The sequence below is a fragment of the Ornithorhynchus anatinus genome, chromosome 9, assembly GCF_004115215.2.
Source record: "Ornithorhynchus anatinus isolate Pmale09 chromosome 9, mOrnAna1.pri.v4, whole genome shotgun sequence".
NCBI lineage: Eukaryota > Metazoa > Chordata > Mammalia > Monotremata > Ornithorhynchidae > Ornithorhynchus > Ornithorhynchus anatinus.
This window is the reverse complement of record NC_041736.1, coordinates 23,429,876-23,447,657: the sequence shown is the minus strand read 5'-3', so window position 1 is coordinate 23,447,657 and position 17,782 is coordinate 23,429,876. Positions and strand designations below refer to the sequence as shown.

General features: G+C 52.5%; 1 protein-coding gene across 1 annotated transcript in view; it reads left to right on the top strand.

Moving 5' to 3' along the window:
* The first annotated feature begins 1,759 nt into the window (after positions 1–1,759).
* Positions 1,760–17,782, top strand: part of FRZB (frizzled related protein) — a 34,974-nt gene continuing 18,951 nt past the window's right edge. The window contains 3 exon segments of the mRNA XM_029072351.2: positions 1,760–2,316; positions 13,398–13,420; positions 13,422–13,446. Of these exon segments, the coding sequence (XP_028928184.1) occupies positions 1,779–2,316; positions 13,398–13,420; positions 13,422–13,446 (586 nt within the window). The 5' untranslated portion in view covers positions 1,760–1,778.

Genomic DNA, 17,782 nt, shown 5'->3' with positions numbered 1-17,782 from the left:
TTTCTCTGTGCCAGGCCCTGCACTAAGCGCTGGGCTAGAGACAAGCTAGTCAGGACGGACACGGTCCCCGTCCCGCACGGGGCTCACGGTCTTCATCCCCTTTTGACAGGTGAGGCCCAGAGAAATGACAATGACTTGCCCAAGGTCACACAGCAGACAAGCAGTCGGACACGTTCACAACGAGCTTTGCCGGAGTTTTCCTTCGGGGATCGGGAGAGCGCCAGACGAAGGCTCCCCTTTCATTTTTAGGGGAGCGAAGCCCTGGCGGGAGCCGGGCTAACCCGGAGAGGACTCGGGGGCTCTACTTACTGTACTTTCCCAAGCGCTTAGTACAGGGCTCCGCACACTGATGTCCCTCGCCGCATACGGGGCGGGGGCGGGGGCCCAAGCCGCTCTCTGGCTCGGTTTTAGCTGCTTTTCGGAGCCGCCCCCACGCTCCCTCCAGGGCTGGGTTTGCCCCGGGACTTTTCCCAAACCATCTCGCTGCTCCCTTCAGCATTCCCTCCTTCCCTCCGTCTCTCCCCCTTCCTCGGTCCTCTCCTCCCGTTCCCCTCCCTCCCTCCATCATCTCTCTCTCCTTTCATCTCTCTCTCCCTCCATCTCTCCCTCCCTCCATCTCTCCGCCTTTCTCCCTCTCTCCATCCCTTTTCTCTCCCTCCATCTCTCTCCCTCCCTCCATCTCTCCGCCTTTCTCCCTCTCTCCATCCCTTTTCTCTCCCTCCATCTCTCTCTCTTCCTCCATCCGTCTCTCCGTCCCTCTCTCCCTCCCTCCATTTCTCTCTCTCCCATCTCTCCCCCTTCCTCCATCCTTCCCTCCTCTCTTTCTTCCTCCATCCGTCCCTCCATCTCTCTCCCCTCTCTCCCCCTTCCTCCATCTTTCTCTCCCTTTTCCTTGCCTCCATCCATCTCTTCCTCCATCCCTCCCCCTTCCTCCATCCTTCCCTCTCCCTTCTCTCTCTTCCTCCTTCCCTCCCTTCTCTCTCCCTCCAACTCTCTTCCTCCCTCCCTCCTCCCTCCCTCCCTCAGTTTCTCTCTCTCTCCCTCCCTCTTCTTCTCCCCTTCCCGTCCCTCTGCCCGTGGGTGGGTGGGGGGGCGAGTCTGGAGGGAGGGTCACAGAGGGCAGGGGACCACCCCGGCTGGGGCATCTCCCCCTCCCTCCTTCCCCGTCCCTCTGCCCGTGGGTGGGTGGGGGGCGAGTCTGGAGGGAGGGTCACAGAGGGCAGGGGTCCACCCCGGCTGGGCCATCTCCCCCTCCCTCCTTCCCCGTCCCTCTGGCCGTGGGTGGCCGGGAGAGCTTGAAGGGAGGGTCATAGAAGAAGGGGTCGACCCCAGCTGGGCTGTTGAGCGTGGGTGGGTGAGTGAGTGGGGGGGCGAGAGGAGAAAGAGAAGGGGCTCCGGGCATCTCTGTGTGTGTGTGTGTGTGTGTGTGTGTGTGTGTCCCGCTCGCTCGCTCCCTCCCTCCTCCCCGTCCCTCTTCGGGTGCGGATGGGTGGGCGGTGGGCGGGCCCGGCCGGGGCCGGAGGAGGGGCTCTGGCCCCCCGTAGGCCGGGGCATAAGTGAAAAGGAGCCGGCCGCCAGGCCCACGACTCCTTTCCGAGCTCGTCCCGCCCTCTCCCCTCCGCTCAGCTCTCCGCCCGGCCGGGGCGGGCCGGAGGAGGGGGGCGATGCCCGGGGGCCGCCCCGTCGGGGCCCGGTGAGCGCCCCCGGCCGCTCGGGGAGGCGGGCGTGGGGGGGGGGCGGGGAGGGGCAGGGGGGGGCAGGGGGGCGTCCGAGGCGCCATGGGCCCGCTGCCCCTGCTGCTGCGGCCCCTGCTGCTGCGGCTCCTGCTGCTGCGGCCCCCGGCCCCGCACCCTGCGCCGCAGGCCTTGGCGGGGCTGCGGCTGGCCGTGCTGGCGGGGTGGCTGGCGGGCGGCGGGCGCGGGGTGCGGGCGGCGTTGGCCTGCGAGCCGGTCCGCCTGCCCCTCTGCCGGGCCCTGCCCTGGAACCTGACCAAGATGCCCAACCACCTGCACCACAGCACCCAGGCCAACGCGCTGCTGGCCATCGAGCAGTTCGAGGGGCTGCTGGGCACGCGGTGCAGCCCCGACCTGCTCTTCTTCCTGTGCGCCATGTACGCGCCCATCTGCGCGGCGGACTTCCCCCACCAGCCCATCAAGCCCTGCAAGGCCGTGTGCGAGCGGGCCCGCCGGGGCTGCGAGCCCGTCCTCCTCCGCTACCGGCACGCCTGGCCCCGCAGCCTGGCCTGCGAACACCTGCCCGTCTACGACAGGGCCGTCTGCATCGCCCCCGAGGCCATCGTCACCGACCACCCCGACGGTCAGTCCCCCGCCCCGCCCCGCCCCGCCCCGCCCGACGCTCCCCTCCGCTCCGCTCCGCTCCATCGGGCCTCCTTCCCTTCCTCTCTCCTCCCTTCTCTCGGTCCTCCCTCCCTCCCTCCCCCCCTCCCGCTCGCCGTCCTCCTTCCCGTCCTCTCTCGGCTCTGCCCCTTCCTCTGACTTCCCCACTCTCTGCCCTCCCTCTGTCCGCCCTCCTTCCCTTCGCCTCTCGGCTACCTCTGACTTCCCTAATCTCTGTCCTCCCTTCTCTCCATCCTCCCTTCCTCTGCCCTCCCTCCCTCTGACTTCCCCAATCTCTGTCCTCCCCGTCCGTCCTCCTTCCCGTCCTCCATCGGCTCCGTCCCTTCCTCTGACTTCCCTAATCCCTGTCCTCCCTTCGCTCCATCCTCCCTTCCTCTGTCTTCCCTCCCTACCTCCGACTTCCCTAATCCCCGTCCTTCCTTCTCTCTGCCCTCCTTCCCTCCCTCTCTCTGCTCTGTCCCTTCCCCTCTTCTGACTTCCTTTCTCTCTGCCCTCCCTTCCTCTGTCCGCTCTGTCCCTTCCTCCGACTTCCCTTCTCTGTGTCCTCCCTTCCCCTCTCTGGCCTCTTCTCCTGCCTTCTTCGCTCGGTCCTTCCTCCCTCCCTCCCTCTCTCTGGCCTCCGTCCTTTCTCCCGTCTTCGATTCTCTATCTCCCTTCCTCTCCCTGCCCTCCCTTCTCCTCTGTCCTCCCTTCATCTTTCTGTCTTCCCTCCCTTTCTCGCTGCTCTGTCCCTTCCTCTGACTTCCCTTCCTTTCTCTCTGTCCTCCCCCTCTGCCCTCTATCTCTTCCCCTTCGTCCCTTCTTCCCCTGTCTTCCCTCCTCCTCTCCATTCTCCCTTCCTCCTTCTGCCCTCCCTTCTTCTCTCTGCCTTCTGTCCCTTCCCCGATTCCTCCTCCTCCTCCTCCCGGTCTTCCCTTCCCCCTCCTCCTTTCCCGTCCTCCCTCCTTCTCTCTGCCCTCCTTCCCTTCCCTTCCCCTCCTTTCTTCCTTCCCTCACACTCACTCCATCCCTTCCCTACTCTCCCTCCCTCCCTCTGCCCTTCCTTCCTCCCTCCTTCCTTTCCCCTGCCCCTTCCCACCCTTTCTCTCCACCCTCTGTCTTTCCCTTCCCCTTCCCTCTTTCCCTCTCTCCCTCTGTCCGCTCTCTCCCCCTTCCCCTGCTCTCCCTCCTTCTTTTCCCCTTCCCACCCTTCCTCTCTCTGCCCTTCCCGGCTCTCCCTCCCTCTCTCCCTCTGTCTACTTTCTCTCCTTTCTTCTGCCCTCTCCCTCTCCCTTCCTCTGCCGGACCCGGGAGTCAGAAGGTCATGGGTTCTAATCCCGGCTCCCCCACTTATCTGCCCTGGGACCTAGGGCGAGTCACTTCACTGTGCCTAAATGACCTCATTTGTAAAATGGGTTTTGAGACTGTGAGCCCCACGTGGGACGGGGACCGTATTCCAACCCCGATTGCTTCTATCCTCTTGAGAACGGTCCCTGGCACCCACTAATGCCACAGTTATTTTTGCTCCCTCTCTCTGCCTTCCTCCTTCCCTTCCTCCCTCTGCTATCTCTCTCTTCCCTTGCTCTCCTTCCCTCTTTCCTTCTCTGCCCCACCTCTCCCTTCCTCAGGCCCTCTCCCTTCTCCCCCTCTCGTTTCTCAGGCCTCCTCCCTCTCTTTCTCTGCCCACCCTCCCACCCCCGCCCAGGTTTGAATCCTCGGATCTTTCCAACCTCGTCCTTCCCTTCGCATCTCGTTCCTCTCCCGACCCGACACCCATTCCGGCAAGCTCCCGACTTCCTCCTGATGCGATTCCCTTCCAAGCCGGTGATCTCTGCCCTCTGATATGGGATCTCAGGTTCCGCGAGCGGTTACTCGATCGTTCCGCTTCCAGCAAAACCGCTAACAGCTCCCTTTCCGACACTCGCTCCCTGGAATTCTTGTCCGCGATCTGATTTCTCAGCCCTTTCTTAGCACCCCCCCGGGTCCCATCTAACTGAGCATGTGGGTTCCCGTCGACCCTCATTTCTTATCTAATTGGGCTCCCGTCTGCAGGGGCGAAATTGAACACGAGATCCCCTCAGTTGTGGAACTGCTCAAAATTCTCTCTGCTTCGTATGGACCCTGACTCCAGCGAGCCGGCCAAATTCCAACACCAGCGATAGTCTCTCTTTACCTTACGTTCCCCCTTGAGCTTTAATCAAATAAACCGTTCTTCCGTCTCTGGCTGCAACAGCCGTGAGGACTCGCTGGGCTCGGATAATTCGTTTTTATAACTTTTGCTCAGCTGAGAGAGATCGTGATTAAGTTCCTATATGTGTGTGTGTGTGTGTGTGTGTGTGTGTGTGTGCACGGATGTGGACATCTATAAATACTTCGGGGCTATTATCATTATTTTTAGTTATGGTATGAATGAGAACCGTAGGTTTTTTATGTACTTTGCCCCAAGCCTTGGGGTAAATGCAGGATAATCAGGTCAGGCACTGGCTCTGTCCCACATGGGGCTCCCAGTCTCAGCAGAGGAAGAACAGGTATTTTAATCCCTACTTTAAAGGTGAGGAAACTGAGGCACGGAGAAAGTAGGTAACTTGTGCAGAGTCTCCCAACCAGCAAGTGGTGGAGCCAAAATTAGAACCCAGCTCTCCTGACTCCCAGGCCTGTGCTGTCCATGGGACAAGTCCCGTGCCGAGTATCGGGGTAGGTGCAATCGAGACAAATCAGACACGGTCCCTACCCCACATGGGACTCACAGTCTAGGTCGGAGGAGTTAGGAAAGGCAACAGGTAACAATGGATTGCAACAATAATAAGCAACAGAATCAACCTGCCAAGCATGTGAATAATGAATGTCATCATCATCATCATCATACCCTCATTCATTCATTCAATAGTATTTATTGAGCGCGTACTATGTGCCGAGCACTGTACTAAGCGCTTGGAATGGACAAATCGGTAACAGGTAGAGACAGTCCCTGCCCTGTGACGGGCTTACAGTCTAATCAAACCCAACCTTCAACTTTTGCCTTTCAGAGTCACTCAATAGTCCTGTTCTTTCCCGTGGTAGCTCTTAATTCCACTTTTTAAAAAATTCTTTAAATTTTAAATTAAAATTAAAATTTAAAAAAATTCTTTCCACCCTTTAATCTCCAACTGACTCATTCCATCCAACAACACAGCCCTCCCCGACTTCTTACTTCAAGTCTCCCATCCACATTCTGCTATAATCTTAGTTTCGCCGATCTCCATCTTAAATTTGAATCAGATTCCTCTTGAATGGTTCCAACTCAATCCATCTTCTCTCAGTTGACTTCCAGAAACAATCTAACTTTTCCTCTCCCTTTTATGTCTCTAACTTCCTGGTCCAAATCCACTCTCCTCTTGATCCCTAGATCATCATCCTCATCACCGGTATTTATCGAGCCCTTACTGTGTGCAGAGCACTGTACCGAGCGCTTGGGAGAGTAGAATACAACAGAGTCGGTGGGTACCTTCCCATGCCGCCTTTAGGTCCACCTGACTGACCTCCAGCTGAATCCGAACAGTTTTGTCTCTAAATCCGCATCGAGTCCACCGCGCCGAGGTCTGGAAATGCTGGGTTTTCAGATGACTGGTAACGTCTCCTCTCCCCGCGTACTTTGGTCGAGGGAATATCGACACCTCCTGCGGGGGAGAAGAACGGAAATGGGGTTTATACGATGCTGATTGATTATGTCCCTTGAGAAGGGGTTGAAGGGAAGGGAAGCGGGCTCGTTGTGGACACGGAGTCTGTTTATTGTTATAGCGTACTGTACCATGCGCTTAGTACAGTGCCCTGCACAGAGTGAGCGCTCAATAAATACGATTGAATAAATGAGTGAACGAATGAATGAAAGAAAGAAAAGAGCAGCGATAGAGGTTTCAAGCCTCTCGTTTTTTGTTTTTTCATCCCCAGTATTACCCTTTGGTTAAAATACACAGCTAAAAGTGGACTCTGAAATAGTTGATTGGGTTCTTCTTTCCCGTTAGTCGTTTGGATGTTCAGATAGCCCTCTTGTCCAGGCGCCTACCAACCCATTGATCGATGGTATGTATCGAGGGCTTACTGTGTGCAGAGCACTGTACGGAGCGCTTGGGAGATTACGGTGCAGTAGAGTCGGCGGACGTGACTCTTGTCCAGGAGGAGCCTGCGGTCTGACTCTGAGGTTCGGCTAGAGAGGAAGTGACGGAGACCTCCCGGGTGTGTCCGTCACTGGGGACAATTTCAGTAGCGTGGGCTCGAGCTGGGCAGTGGCTCAGTTGAGCTATTGGATCCCCTCTACTTTCCTCACTACCAGGCGCGCGGGATCCAAAGGGGAATTCGGGATGCTCCAGAACCGAAAGCTCGCTGTGGGCAGGGTACGCGTCTACCAGCTCTGTTATCTCGTTCTCTCCCAAGTGCTCGGTGCAGTTCCTGGTACAGTCCTCGACCCCTTCCTTCCCTTTCCCCTTTAGTGAAGTGGAAAAATAAATCGAGAATGCCAGTACGTCCTTCGAAGAGATGGCACAGCGTGGTGCCAGGGGGGCATCCAGCTTCGGCCCTAACCCGTGGGCCGAACGGAGGAGCTACGCAACTGTAGGGGTGTCCAGCTTTCTCCACCGCGGCGAAGTCTTCGGGGTCCAAGCGCTCTGCACACAGTAAGCGCTTAATAAATACGATCGGGACCTCCGCTTTCTCGGACAGTTCATCCAATCCCCCGTGGGTCTCAGCAGAGCTCAGAGGGCTGGCAGGATGGATGGGTATTTTTTCTAATAACGGCCGTCTCCCGCTCTAGACCGAAGCTTCGTTTGGGGCACGGATGTGTCTTTTTATTGTTGTATTGTCCTCTCCCCAAGCGCTTAGTGCAGTGCTCTGCACACAGGTAGCGCCCAGGAAATAGGGTTGACGACTGATTGATTGTGCCCGACCTGATTTGCTTGTATCACCCAAGCGCTTCGTACGGTGCTTGCACACAGTAAAACGCTCACTAAATACGGTTGGTGAATGAATGAATCAGGAATGCAAGCGACAGGCGTGAGGCGGTGTCCCGTCACTGGATGAGGAATGAGGGAAGAATAGATAATAAACAATGAGAATAACTGTGGTGTTGGATAAGCGCTTGCCCTGTGCAGGCACTGTACTAAGCGCTGCGGTGACTAGAAGCAAATCGGGGTTGCACACGGTCCCTGTCCCACATAGGACTCATAGTCTTAATTAATCCCTATTTTACAGCTGAGGGAAACTGAGGCGCAGAGAAGTGAAGTGACTTGCCGACGGTCCACACATCAGGCAAGAGGTGGAACTGGGATTAGAACCCAGGTCCTCTGACTGCCGGGCCCCGGGCTTTTTCCGCTGGGCCACGCTGCTTCATCGTGGTGATGATTTGGGTCCAGGCGAAGCCCGGCGCCATATACCACTTAATCAGGTCTGACCCGGCCCTGGTCCCGCAGTCTAAGCACGAAGGAGAAGCGGTGTGACCTAGTGGAGAGATCCCGGCCCTGAAGTCAGAGGACTTGGATTCTCAACCCAGTTCTGTCTGCTCTGCCATCTTGGGTAAGTCATTTCACTTCTCTGTGCCTTAATTTCCTCAACTGTAAAATGGGGTTTTCGATCCCACTCCCTCCTACTTAGATCGTACACTTCGTGTGGGACCGAGACGATGTCTCGCCTGACTTATCTCATAGCTACCCTGGCGCTTAGTACAGCGCTTAGCCCGTAGTAAGTGTTTAACGGTCACGTTGTTAAAGTTCAAGTCAACAGACGTTGAATGGGGATTCAATGCCTGTTTCCCCTCCAACTTAGACCGATTGTCTCTATCTATCCAAGAGCTTATAAGCAGTGTTTGGCACGAGATAAGCGCTTAACAAGTAATTATTATCATTAATATTAATAATCTTGATAAATTACACTTTGGGAATGGAAGGGCTATGCAACCGTCCTGGTTCTAGTTGATTTCCTTGGGAGAATCATCCTTCAATTCTCGCACAGCAGATCCCGCTAGGACTTCCTGATTTTGGCGGTTGTCGCGGGAGCCAGCTTTCACATGTACCGACTTGTTCGTTCATCATTTTGCCTCCAGAGGACAAACAAGAGAGGCTTTTCTTGAGCTGCGGTCTACGGATATTTGAGGGATTAAATACCAAGAAGAAAAAAGAATCTCTATTTCATGAGCTACAAGGGGGTTATAACTGAGAGAAACGGGGATGGAAGGAAGAATATGGAAAATCTTATCCTAGCTGAAAATTTGGAGACAGAGGGGCTGTAGAGGTCAATCTGAAGCTTTCGGAAGAGCAGCTTTTACTATATTATTTGGGGGAAGGGAAATTGTTTCCGCATAACATCTTGGACGTCACTGCCTGGGGAAGAGTCTTTTTGTTACGCGCAGGAATTACGTCTGTTTATGATCAGGTGAGACGTCGTCTCGGTCCTCACATGAAGCGTAAAATCTAAGTAGGAGGGAGTGGGATTGAAACCCCCATTTTTACGGAGGAGTAAATTAAGGCACAGAGAAGTTATTGTATTCATTCATCAATTGGATTTATGGAGCGCTTACTGTAGGCAAAGCACTGTATTAGCGTTTGGGAGAGTCCGTTGAAACAACAGAGGCACATTCCCTGCCTCACAGCCCAGCTTACACTCTAGAGGGGGAGACAGACGTTGCTATAAATAATAAATGAAAGATATGGACTGAGTGCTGAGGGGCTGAAAAGCCGGACGAACAAAACAGCGGGTCAGGGTGACGCAGAAAGGAGTGGGAGAGAGAAAGGGGAGGTTAGGGAAGGCCTCTCAAAGGAAATGTACTTTCAATAAGGCTTCTAAGAGGGGGAGAGTATCGTCTGTCGGATTTGAGGAGGGAGGGCGTTCCAGGCAGAGGCAGCCCGGGGGGAGGTCGGCGGCGAGACAGTCGAGATTATTTATAATAGGTCGAGACAGTCGAGACTTTATAATATCGCAAGATCCGCCTTTCCTCTCCACCCAACGGCTCTTGCGTTACGGGCTTGGTAATATCCCGGCTAGACTACTGTGTCAGCATGTCTCTGATCTCCCTTCTCTGTCTCCCCGCTCCCGGTCTATTCTTCACTCCGCCGCCGGCTCGTCTTCCTGCAGAAACGCTCGGGGCCTGTCACTCCCTTCTCAAAAACTCCAGTGGTTGCCTGTCGACCTCCGCGCGAAACGAAAAACTTCTCACTCTAGGACTTCGAGCTGTCATTCCCTTGCCCCCTCCTACCTCTCCTCCCTTCTCTCTTTCCACGCCCATCCGCACGCTCCGCTCTCCGCCACCACTCCTCACCGTCCCCCGTTCTCCGCCATCCCCGCGTCGCCGGGCACGTCTCTCGCGGTCCGGAACGCCCTCCCTCCGCGATCCGCCAGACTCATTCTCTTCCCCTCTTCGAACGCCTACTTAAGCTCACCTCCTCCAAGAGGCCTTCCCACACTGAGCTCCCTTTTCCCTCTGCTCCTCTACCCCTTCCTCTCTCGCAGCTAACCTCTTTCTTTTCCCTCTGCTCCTCCCCCTCCCTTCCCATCCCCTCAGCACCGTACTCGTGCTCGACTGTATAATATTCATCACCCTATTTATTTTGTTAATGAGATGTACATCACCCTGATTCTATTTATTTGCCATCGGTTTTTATGAGAATGTTCTTCCCCTCGACTCTATTTATCGCCATCGTTCTCTCTGCCGTCTCCCGATTAGAACCGTAAGCCCGTCGAAGGGCAGGGGATGTCTCTATCTGTTACCTATTTGTACTTCCAAGCGCTTAGTACAGTGCTGCTGCACATAGTAAGCGCTAATAATACTATGAATGAATGAATGAGATGGAGGTAGTGAGAAGGTTGGCATGCGGGGAGCGAAGTGAGTGGGCTGTGTTGGAGCAGGAGAGTAGCGAGATGAGGTAGGAGGGACCAAGGTGATGGACTGCTTTAAAGTCATTGCTAAGGAGTTTTTGTTTGACGTGGAGTTTCTTGAGGCTCCTGTCCTGATTTAGGACCAGAAAGAGGCAAATATCATTAAAAAGGTTTCTTCTAGCTCCCAGGCTCTTCTTCACCTGTTGCTCCCACCTCAGCCTTTAATGTTGTGAGAGAGGACGATTCGGGTGTTGCCGGTATCCTCGTTCTGTGACTAAATGTCACTGGTTGGGGCATATGTGCGTGTATTTTTTAAGGTATCGATTAAGCGCTTACTATCGTCAAGCGCCGTTCTTAGCGCTGGGGTAGATGCAAGATAGGTCAGACACGGTCTTCCTGGAGCTCGCAATCTAAGTAGGAGGGAGAACAGGTAATTGAATCCTCATTTTGCAATTGGGTGTTCTGTTTAGCGCCCGCTTGGCAGGCTAAGAAGGAACCACTCAATCAACCAATGGTATTTATCGACGCGCATCCTGGGCGGAGAGCACTGTACTAAGCGCTTGGAGAGGTCAGTACAACGAGGAGCCTTTAATTAGGTGCTCTCCCCCATTCCCGTAAAGAGTCGATGCGCAAAGCCAAAGTCTAAAGCTGACTGCTATCCGCCAAATGGGGCCCAGGGACTCCCCTCCGATTCTTAAAGGACGGCGACTTGCCCACCCGAAGCATTTCCGCCTCACCTCGCTCCCCCTCAGCGCGGCCCCGAGGGGACCTTGAATCCGGAAATCACATTTTCGCAGAGCAGAAGTGGTCGTTGCCTCCCGTCTCGGGAAGCCTGCCCCCTCCGACATCCGCTCCGAGTCTTCGAACGGGCGACGAAGACCGGTGTCCGAGAGTGCTGGGGCCTGCAGGGTTGGGGGAGGGGGGGAGGAGAACTGGCATGGAATGAGCCCAAGCCGGGAAGGAGGCGAGCCACTCGGGAGCCACAGGAAGCAGGATGTGGAGCTCTTCTCCCATCAGAACTGTCCAGAGGATCCTACGGAATGACCTCGATGACCACCTGTGGTCCTTGGGGCCCGCTGGAGTGAGAGAGGGGCCGCTCTTGGTTGTTCAGGGCTAACGGGAAAACTCACGACACCATAAACCCATGTCGAACGGTTTCCAGAATTCCGGACAATCTGTTCCACTGACTTCTCTCTGGAGTAGGTCGCCACAGGCTCCAGAGGAAAAAAGATGAGTAATTCCCAGCTCGACAGCCTCAGTCCTGGTCTTGATTTTGTTGAGTGATGGGAAGTGAAGAGGGAAAGTCTTGGAGAGGTTGAATTGACTGGCATCATGTTTACCTCAGCCTGAAGGGGAGATGGAAAATGACAATCAGCTCAATAAATACGAATTGAATGAATGAATGAGCGGGTGAAAGAAAATGAATGCTTGCCCTGGGATTTGCCTGCATTAGTTAGATGGATCCCAGCGGGGCTTCTCTATCTCTTTCTTTCTCTCTTTATTCTCACTCTTTCTCCTTCTTTCTTTTTCTCTCTTCTTTCCTTCCTCCCTTCCCTTCCCTTCCCTTCCCTTCCCTTCCCTTCCTTCCCTTCCCTTCCCTTCCCTTCCCTTCCCTTCCCTTCCCTTCCCTTCCCTTCCCTTCCCTTCCCTTCCCTTCCCTTCCCTTCCTTCCCTCCTTCCCTTCCCTTCCCTTCCCTTCCCTTCCCTTCCCTTCCCTTCCCTTCCCTTCCCTTCCCTTCCCTCCTTCCCTTCCCTTCCCTCCCTTCCTTCCCTTCCTCCTTCCCTCCCTTCCCTTCCCTTTCCTCCCCTCCCTCCTTCCCTCCTCCCCTCCCCTCCTCCCTCCCTCCCCTCCTCCCTCCCCTCTCTCCCCCTCCCTCCCCCTCCCCTCTCTCCCCCTCCCCTCCCTCCCTCCCTCTCCCTCCCTCCCTCCCCTCTCTCCCCTCCCCTCCCTCCCTCCCTCTCTCTCTCTCTCTCTCACACACACACACACACACACACACAAAATGATAATATAAGGTAAACAAGGCGGAGCAGACTGTGGGGGAAGTTTGTCATTGGTTTGTGCTTTTGTTTTATAAAAAAAGGATGGATTTTACTTGCAGAATTTACCTAGGATGAAAGCAGAGTTGAAACAAAGGTGTAAAATAGCAAAGTTTGGTAAATGGAAGCAGCGTGACCTAGTGGATTGAGCACCAGCCTGGGAGTCAGAGGACCTGGGTTCTAATCCACCCTCTGCCACTTGTCCGCTGGGTGACCTTGGGTAAATCATTCCACTTCACTGGGCCTCAGTTCCTTCATCTGTAAAATGGGGATCCAATGCCTGTTCTCTCTCTCCTACTTACAATGTGAGCCCCACGTGGGACCTGATGATCAGTACAGTGCTTGGCACATAGTAAGTTCTGGGGTAGACACAAGATACTCAACTTGGATGCAGTCCCTGTCCCAGAGGGGGCTCACAGTTTAAGATAAGTGTTTAGTAAATATGATGGAACGAGTGAATGAATGAAGGAAACTCCTCTTGAACCTCTTGATATTTTCTGCCGCCTCAATTGCCCATGGAAACAGATCGCACCTCCCTCCTGTTTACTGATGCAGGTCAAGAACACAAGCTCAGGTGAATCGATGTGTAGGGTGACATTTAGTAGGTTCACTCGTTCATTTGATCGTAATTATTGAGCGCTCACTGTGTGCAAGGCACTGTACTGAGCACTCGGTAGTGTACACTGTAACAATAAACGAATAAATACAATAAAAACAATAAACAATAAACACACTCCGTGGCCACAGTGAGTTTACTTGGTATTAGAGGAGTAGAGTTTGCGGGTTGGGTAGCAGTAGGAGCTCAGCGAGGTTGGGGAAAGAGAGAGAGCTGGAAAGGGGAAACTTGGATGGAAAATTATTGGAGAAAAATGACTCGGGGAGCAGAGTGAAGTACGGACCGGAGTGAGGAGAGTCTGGGGACAGGGAGGTCAACAAAGGGGCTGATGAAATCGGGATAAGACAGTATATGACATAGGGCATTGCTCTCTTGGTTTTCTGGAACGTGTGCTGAACGGGGTGAGTAAAATTGCTATCCATTTTTATCAGTTTCTCCGTCACGACAAAGAAAAATGCAGACACATCGCCACCCTTGATCCTTTTACCGAATGACGTTTGGGCGTTGAAATAACTAAACACGAAATGTTACTGATGTTCTTTTTTTATTGTTTGCATTTATGACAGATTTCCCTGTGGATTCTAGTAATGGGTAACTGTAGAGGCTCTGGCAGTGGTGAGTACCTTATTATTTATTCTTGAAGTTTGTTTCCTTTTAAATCCTGAAAAGTACTGTATCGAGACTAAACTTGCACATTCTCCCAAATTTAATCTTCATTTAAAGAAAAACTGCACTCTCTATACTACCTTTTACGGGCTCCGTTTTTGATAAGATAATGGAAATGGCAAAAATAAACCCTTAGAAATTTAATCTGTTTTTTCCTCTAGAGATTTGCAACAGAAGGACGTCTTTATACCATTACTTCCTTCGTCATGATTATTTAAGAGAAGAGTTTTGTTTTTTTTTTCCTACGGGTTTCATGGAAAGACTAAGATTCTGGTTTAGGGGAGTAGACTCTCTGATTGTAAATTTGCATCTGGACATGAATCAGATTTTGCATGACGCAGTATACTGTTTTCACTAACATTTCCATCAGTGAATCCTACCTCCTCCAAGCAGCCTTCCCCGACTGACCTAGGAATTCCCCATCCTATTTTCTCCACCTTCTGTGTCACCTATATACTTGGGTCTGACCCCTTTAAGCACTTTGATATTCATCCCGCCCTCGCAGCATTTAGGTACCTCTCCTTTTACTCTCCCGCTTTCCCTCGCTGTAATTTATTTTAATCTTTGTTTCTCCCACTAGATTGTCAACTCCTTGAGGGCAGGGTCTGCCAGGTCTACTGCTTCTCACTCTTCTAAGCGCTCAGTACGGTGCTCCGCACACAGCGAGCGCTCAATAAATACCACCCTTTGAAACGGTGGCCCAAAGGGAGAGCAAAACGCAGCGCCTGCTTAAAACCCATTCTCGTCCCAGTTGGCACGGTATTTCTCATCTGTACACTGGCTTTCGTCCTCCGGATAAATAAGAGCGACCAAAGAACACCCTGGCCTCGGTTGTGACATAACGCAGTGACACGTCCGTGCCGATGATATGAAAGGGCACTGCATTCAGACTCCAGGTTAGACATGGAACAGCCCCGGTGGGTCGTGATGAAACAGGAAATAATGAGGCTGAGAAAATATCGTAACCCACCTCACCTCTTTCTGGTTTCATTTAACTCGAAAGTGTCACGTTATTTACATTCAGAGGCCTAAAGGTTTTCTTTTTTTTTCCTGACCCTCTCGTGAGTTTACATTTCACCCGCTAAAACAACACTGATCTGTGCCTGGAGAATGCCAGAGGAAAGGAGAGCTGACATCTCAATTTACAATAACTTAGCCAGTGCTCCTTGAATAATGGCCCTGTGTTGTTCTAGTTTATGGCGCCTTAGTGCTGCAAGCCAGAGTTGAGAAGGGGGAGGGCTTGGGTAACACTTGACTCTGTCGATCGATCCGTCAGTCGATCGATTCCCATGCCCCTCAGCTGCTGCTGAGATTATCAATCGATTAGTGGTCTTCTATAATAATGATGATGGTATTTGTTAAGCGCTTACTAAATGCCGAGCACTAAGTGCTGGGATAGGTACTAGGTAATCCGATTGTCCCACCTGGGGCTCACAATCTTCACCCCCATTTTACAGATGAGGTACCTGAGGCCCAGAGAAATTAAGTGACTTGCCCAAAGTCACACAGCTGACAAGTGGCAGAGCCGGAATTAGAACCCACGACCTCCGACTCCCAAGCCCGTACTCTTTCTACTAAGCCATGCTGCTTACTTAGCGCTTGCTGTGTGCGGAGCACCGTACTAAGCGTTAGGGAGAGTACAGTACAACAGAGTCGGTGGACGGGTTCCCCGCCCACAACGAGCTTACAGCCTAGACTGTAAGATCCTCAGGGGCAGGGATCGTGTCTACAGACTCTATTATACTCTCCCAAATGCTTAGTAAGTACAGTGCTCTACACCCAGCCAGCGCTCAGTAAATACCATGGATTAATTGATTGATTGACTGTGGCTGACCAAAATTAAGGGGAGAGCTGGAGCGATTTTTCAAGTCGTTCAGACCCCAAAATCCTCTTTCGTCACGACAACTGGGATGGTCAGCCTGATTCTCGGCATCGCAGTGGAGCACCCTGGTGAGATTCCCACCTTTGCTCTTCTTCAGGGTTTCCCGTGGAGAGGAACGGATGAGTAAGGTAATGACGGTCCTCTAGACTGTTAAGCTCACTGTAGGCAGGGATCGTATCGTACTCTCCCAGGCGCTTAGTACAGTGCTCGGCCCACAGTAAGCTCTCAGTCAGTACGCTAGATTGATCGGTGACAGGCTGTTCCCTTCCTCAGAGGAAACGAGTGTTTCTCCTGTACATTCTGAGTGATGATGATGATGGTGATTAGAGTTACAACCGAAGGAGCCAAGAATCAAGCAATTGGACATTGGCATTTATTGAGAGCCTACCGTGTGCAGAGCACTGTACTGAGCGCTTGGGAGGATGCAATACAATCGAGAGCGTAAACCTGTTAATAATAATAATAATGTCAGTATTTGTTAAGCGCTTATTATGTGCAGAGCACTGTTCTTAGCGCTGGGGTAGACACAGGGGAATCAGGTTGTCCCACGTGGGGCTCATAGTCTTAATCCCCATTTTACAGATGAGAGAACTGAGGCACAGAGAAGTTAAGTGACTTGCCCACAGTCCCACAGCTGACAAGTGGCAGAGCTGGGATTCGAACTCGCTGTTCTCAGCGAGCTTACAATCTAGAGGGGGAGACAGGTATGGATATAGTAAAACGTATCTGGACCAATTTGTACACTGCCCCAGCACCAACTGACAAAGTTAAGATGTATTTATTCATTCATTTAATCGTATCTATTGAGCGCTTACTGGGTACAGGGCACTGTACTGAGCACTTAGGGGAGTACGATATAACAATAAAGAGACACAGCCCCTGCCCACAAGGAGCTTGCAGTTTAGAAGGGGAGAGACAGACAGCGATACAAATAAGTAAATGACAGGTCTGTGCATGGGTGCTGTGAGGTTGGGAGCGGGGGAAGACCAAGGGAGCAAGTCAGGGCGACGCAGAAGGGAGCGGGAGATGAGGAAAAGTGGGGCTTGGTCTGGGAAGGCCTCTTGGAAGAGAAGAGCCTTCAATAAGGCTTTTAAGGGCGGGGAGAGGAATTGACAGTCGGATTTGAGGAGGGAGGGCGTTCCAGGCCAGAGGCAGGAGGCGGGCTGGGGTCGGCAGCGAGATAGGCGAGTTGTTTCCATCCTCATTTGTGAAAGGGAAGCTCAAAAAGGTGGCCACAGCTCTCCCTCAATCCCAAATCCTATTTCTTACTACCTACCTGCTGGGCAGTCCTGGGTAGGTCTTTCCACCACGCTGAGCCTCAGTGTCCTCATCTGGTGAATGGCGTAACACCCCCCTCTCCCCCCAGCAGACGTCTAAAGATCCTTCCTACAAGGAGAGGCGTTTGGTTATTTCAGATAAATATGCTAGAGATACTGCGGGTTCTGGTTTCCCTCTCCGTCGTCTGTTTGATATTTTTCCAAAAGGAATCCTACTGGGAGAAGGAAGTCAAGGCTGCCCTATCTTTTTATTAACTTTTTAGAGGTTATCCTTGGAGAATGTGAAAGAAGAAGAAGAAAAAGAGTGAACTGGTAGTCCTTGGGTCTGGATGGAGCACATCCTGTATAAACATCAAATTCAGAAACTCCTTGAAAGGCTCATTGTTAGGTTGCCAAGGGGAATCGATCTCAAGGGAATAAACAGAATTTGCCTTTCTCATTAACATGGTTCTCTTCTGCTCCATCGCAAGTAATTCCGCACTATAAAGAGTGAATTACTGCAAATTGAATTATTTATTAAAATCTGTGTTTGTTTTTACATCTTAATGAAGGAAATATTATTTTTGCCGTTTTAAGACTTGCCTCAGATCCGACAGCAAGCTTGAGAGACTTTTCCACTGTTACTGTAACTGCTGAGATTTGGGTTTTCATTTTTGTTTCACGTATAGAATCAAGTAATGATCACATCCATTATTTAATCATTTTTTTCCGGTAGCGTGAAGAGTAGGAAATAACTCGGGAACTGCCCAATTTACATTATTTTAAAGATCTATTCTTGCCCGTCGCTCCCAAATCCCAATATAAAAACATAAACGGACTGAAGTTTGTCTTCCGATCCATTTCATTTTATTTTGAATTTGTCTGGCCGGGCTAGAAGAGTGACTCCGTTGTGTTTGGAGAGCAGCTTCTAAAGCGAGGTAGGATGGATACATCTTTCAGATGTTTGGGGGTCTTTGCGGTGCTCATCTGCAGAGGAAATCCTGAGATTGTTTCTCTCCCGGGGTCCTTCCGGAATGGTGGGTAGCCATTCGCTCTCGTAGATTCCTAGCTACCGAGCTGGCAAATTATCCCACACTCTTTGCTCCTCTGTGCCCTATCCCCTCTCTTCTCTGATTCGTTCAGTCAG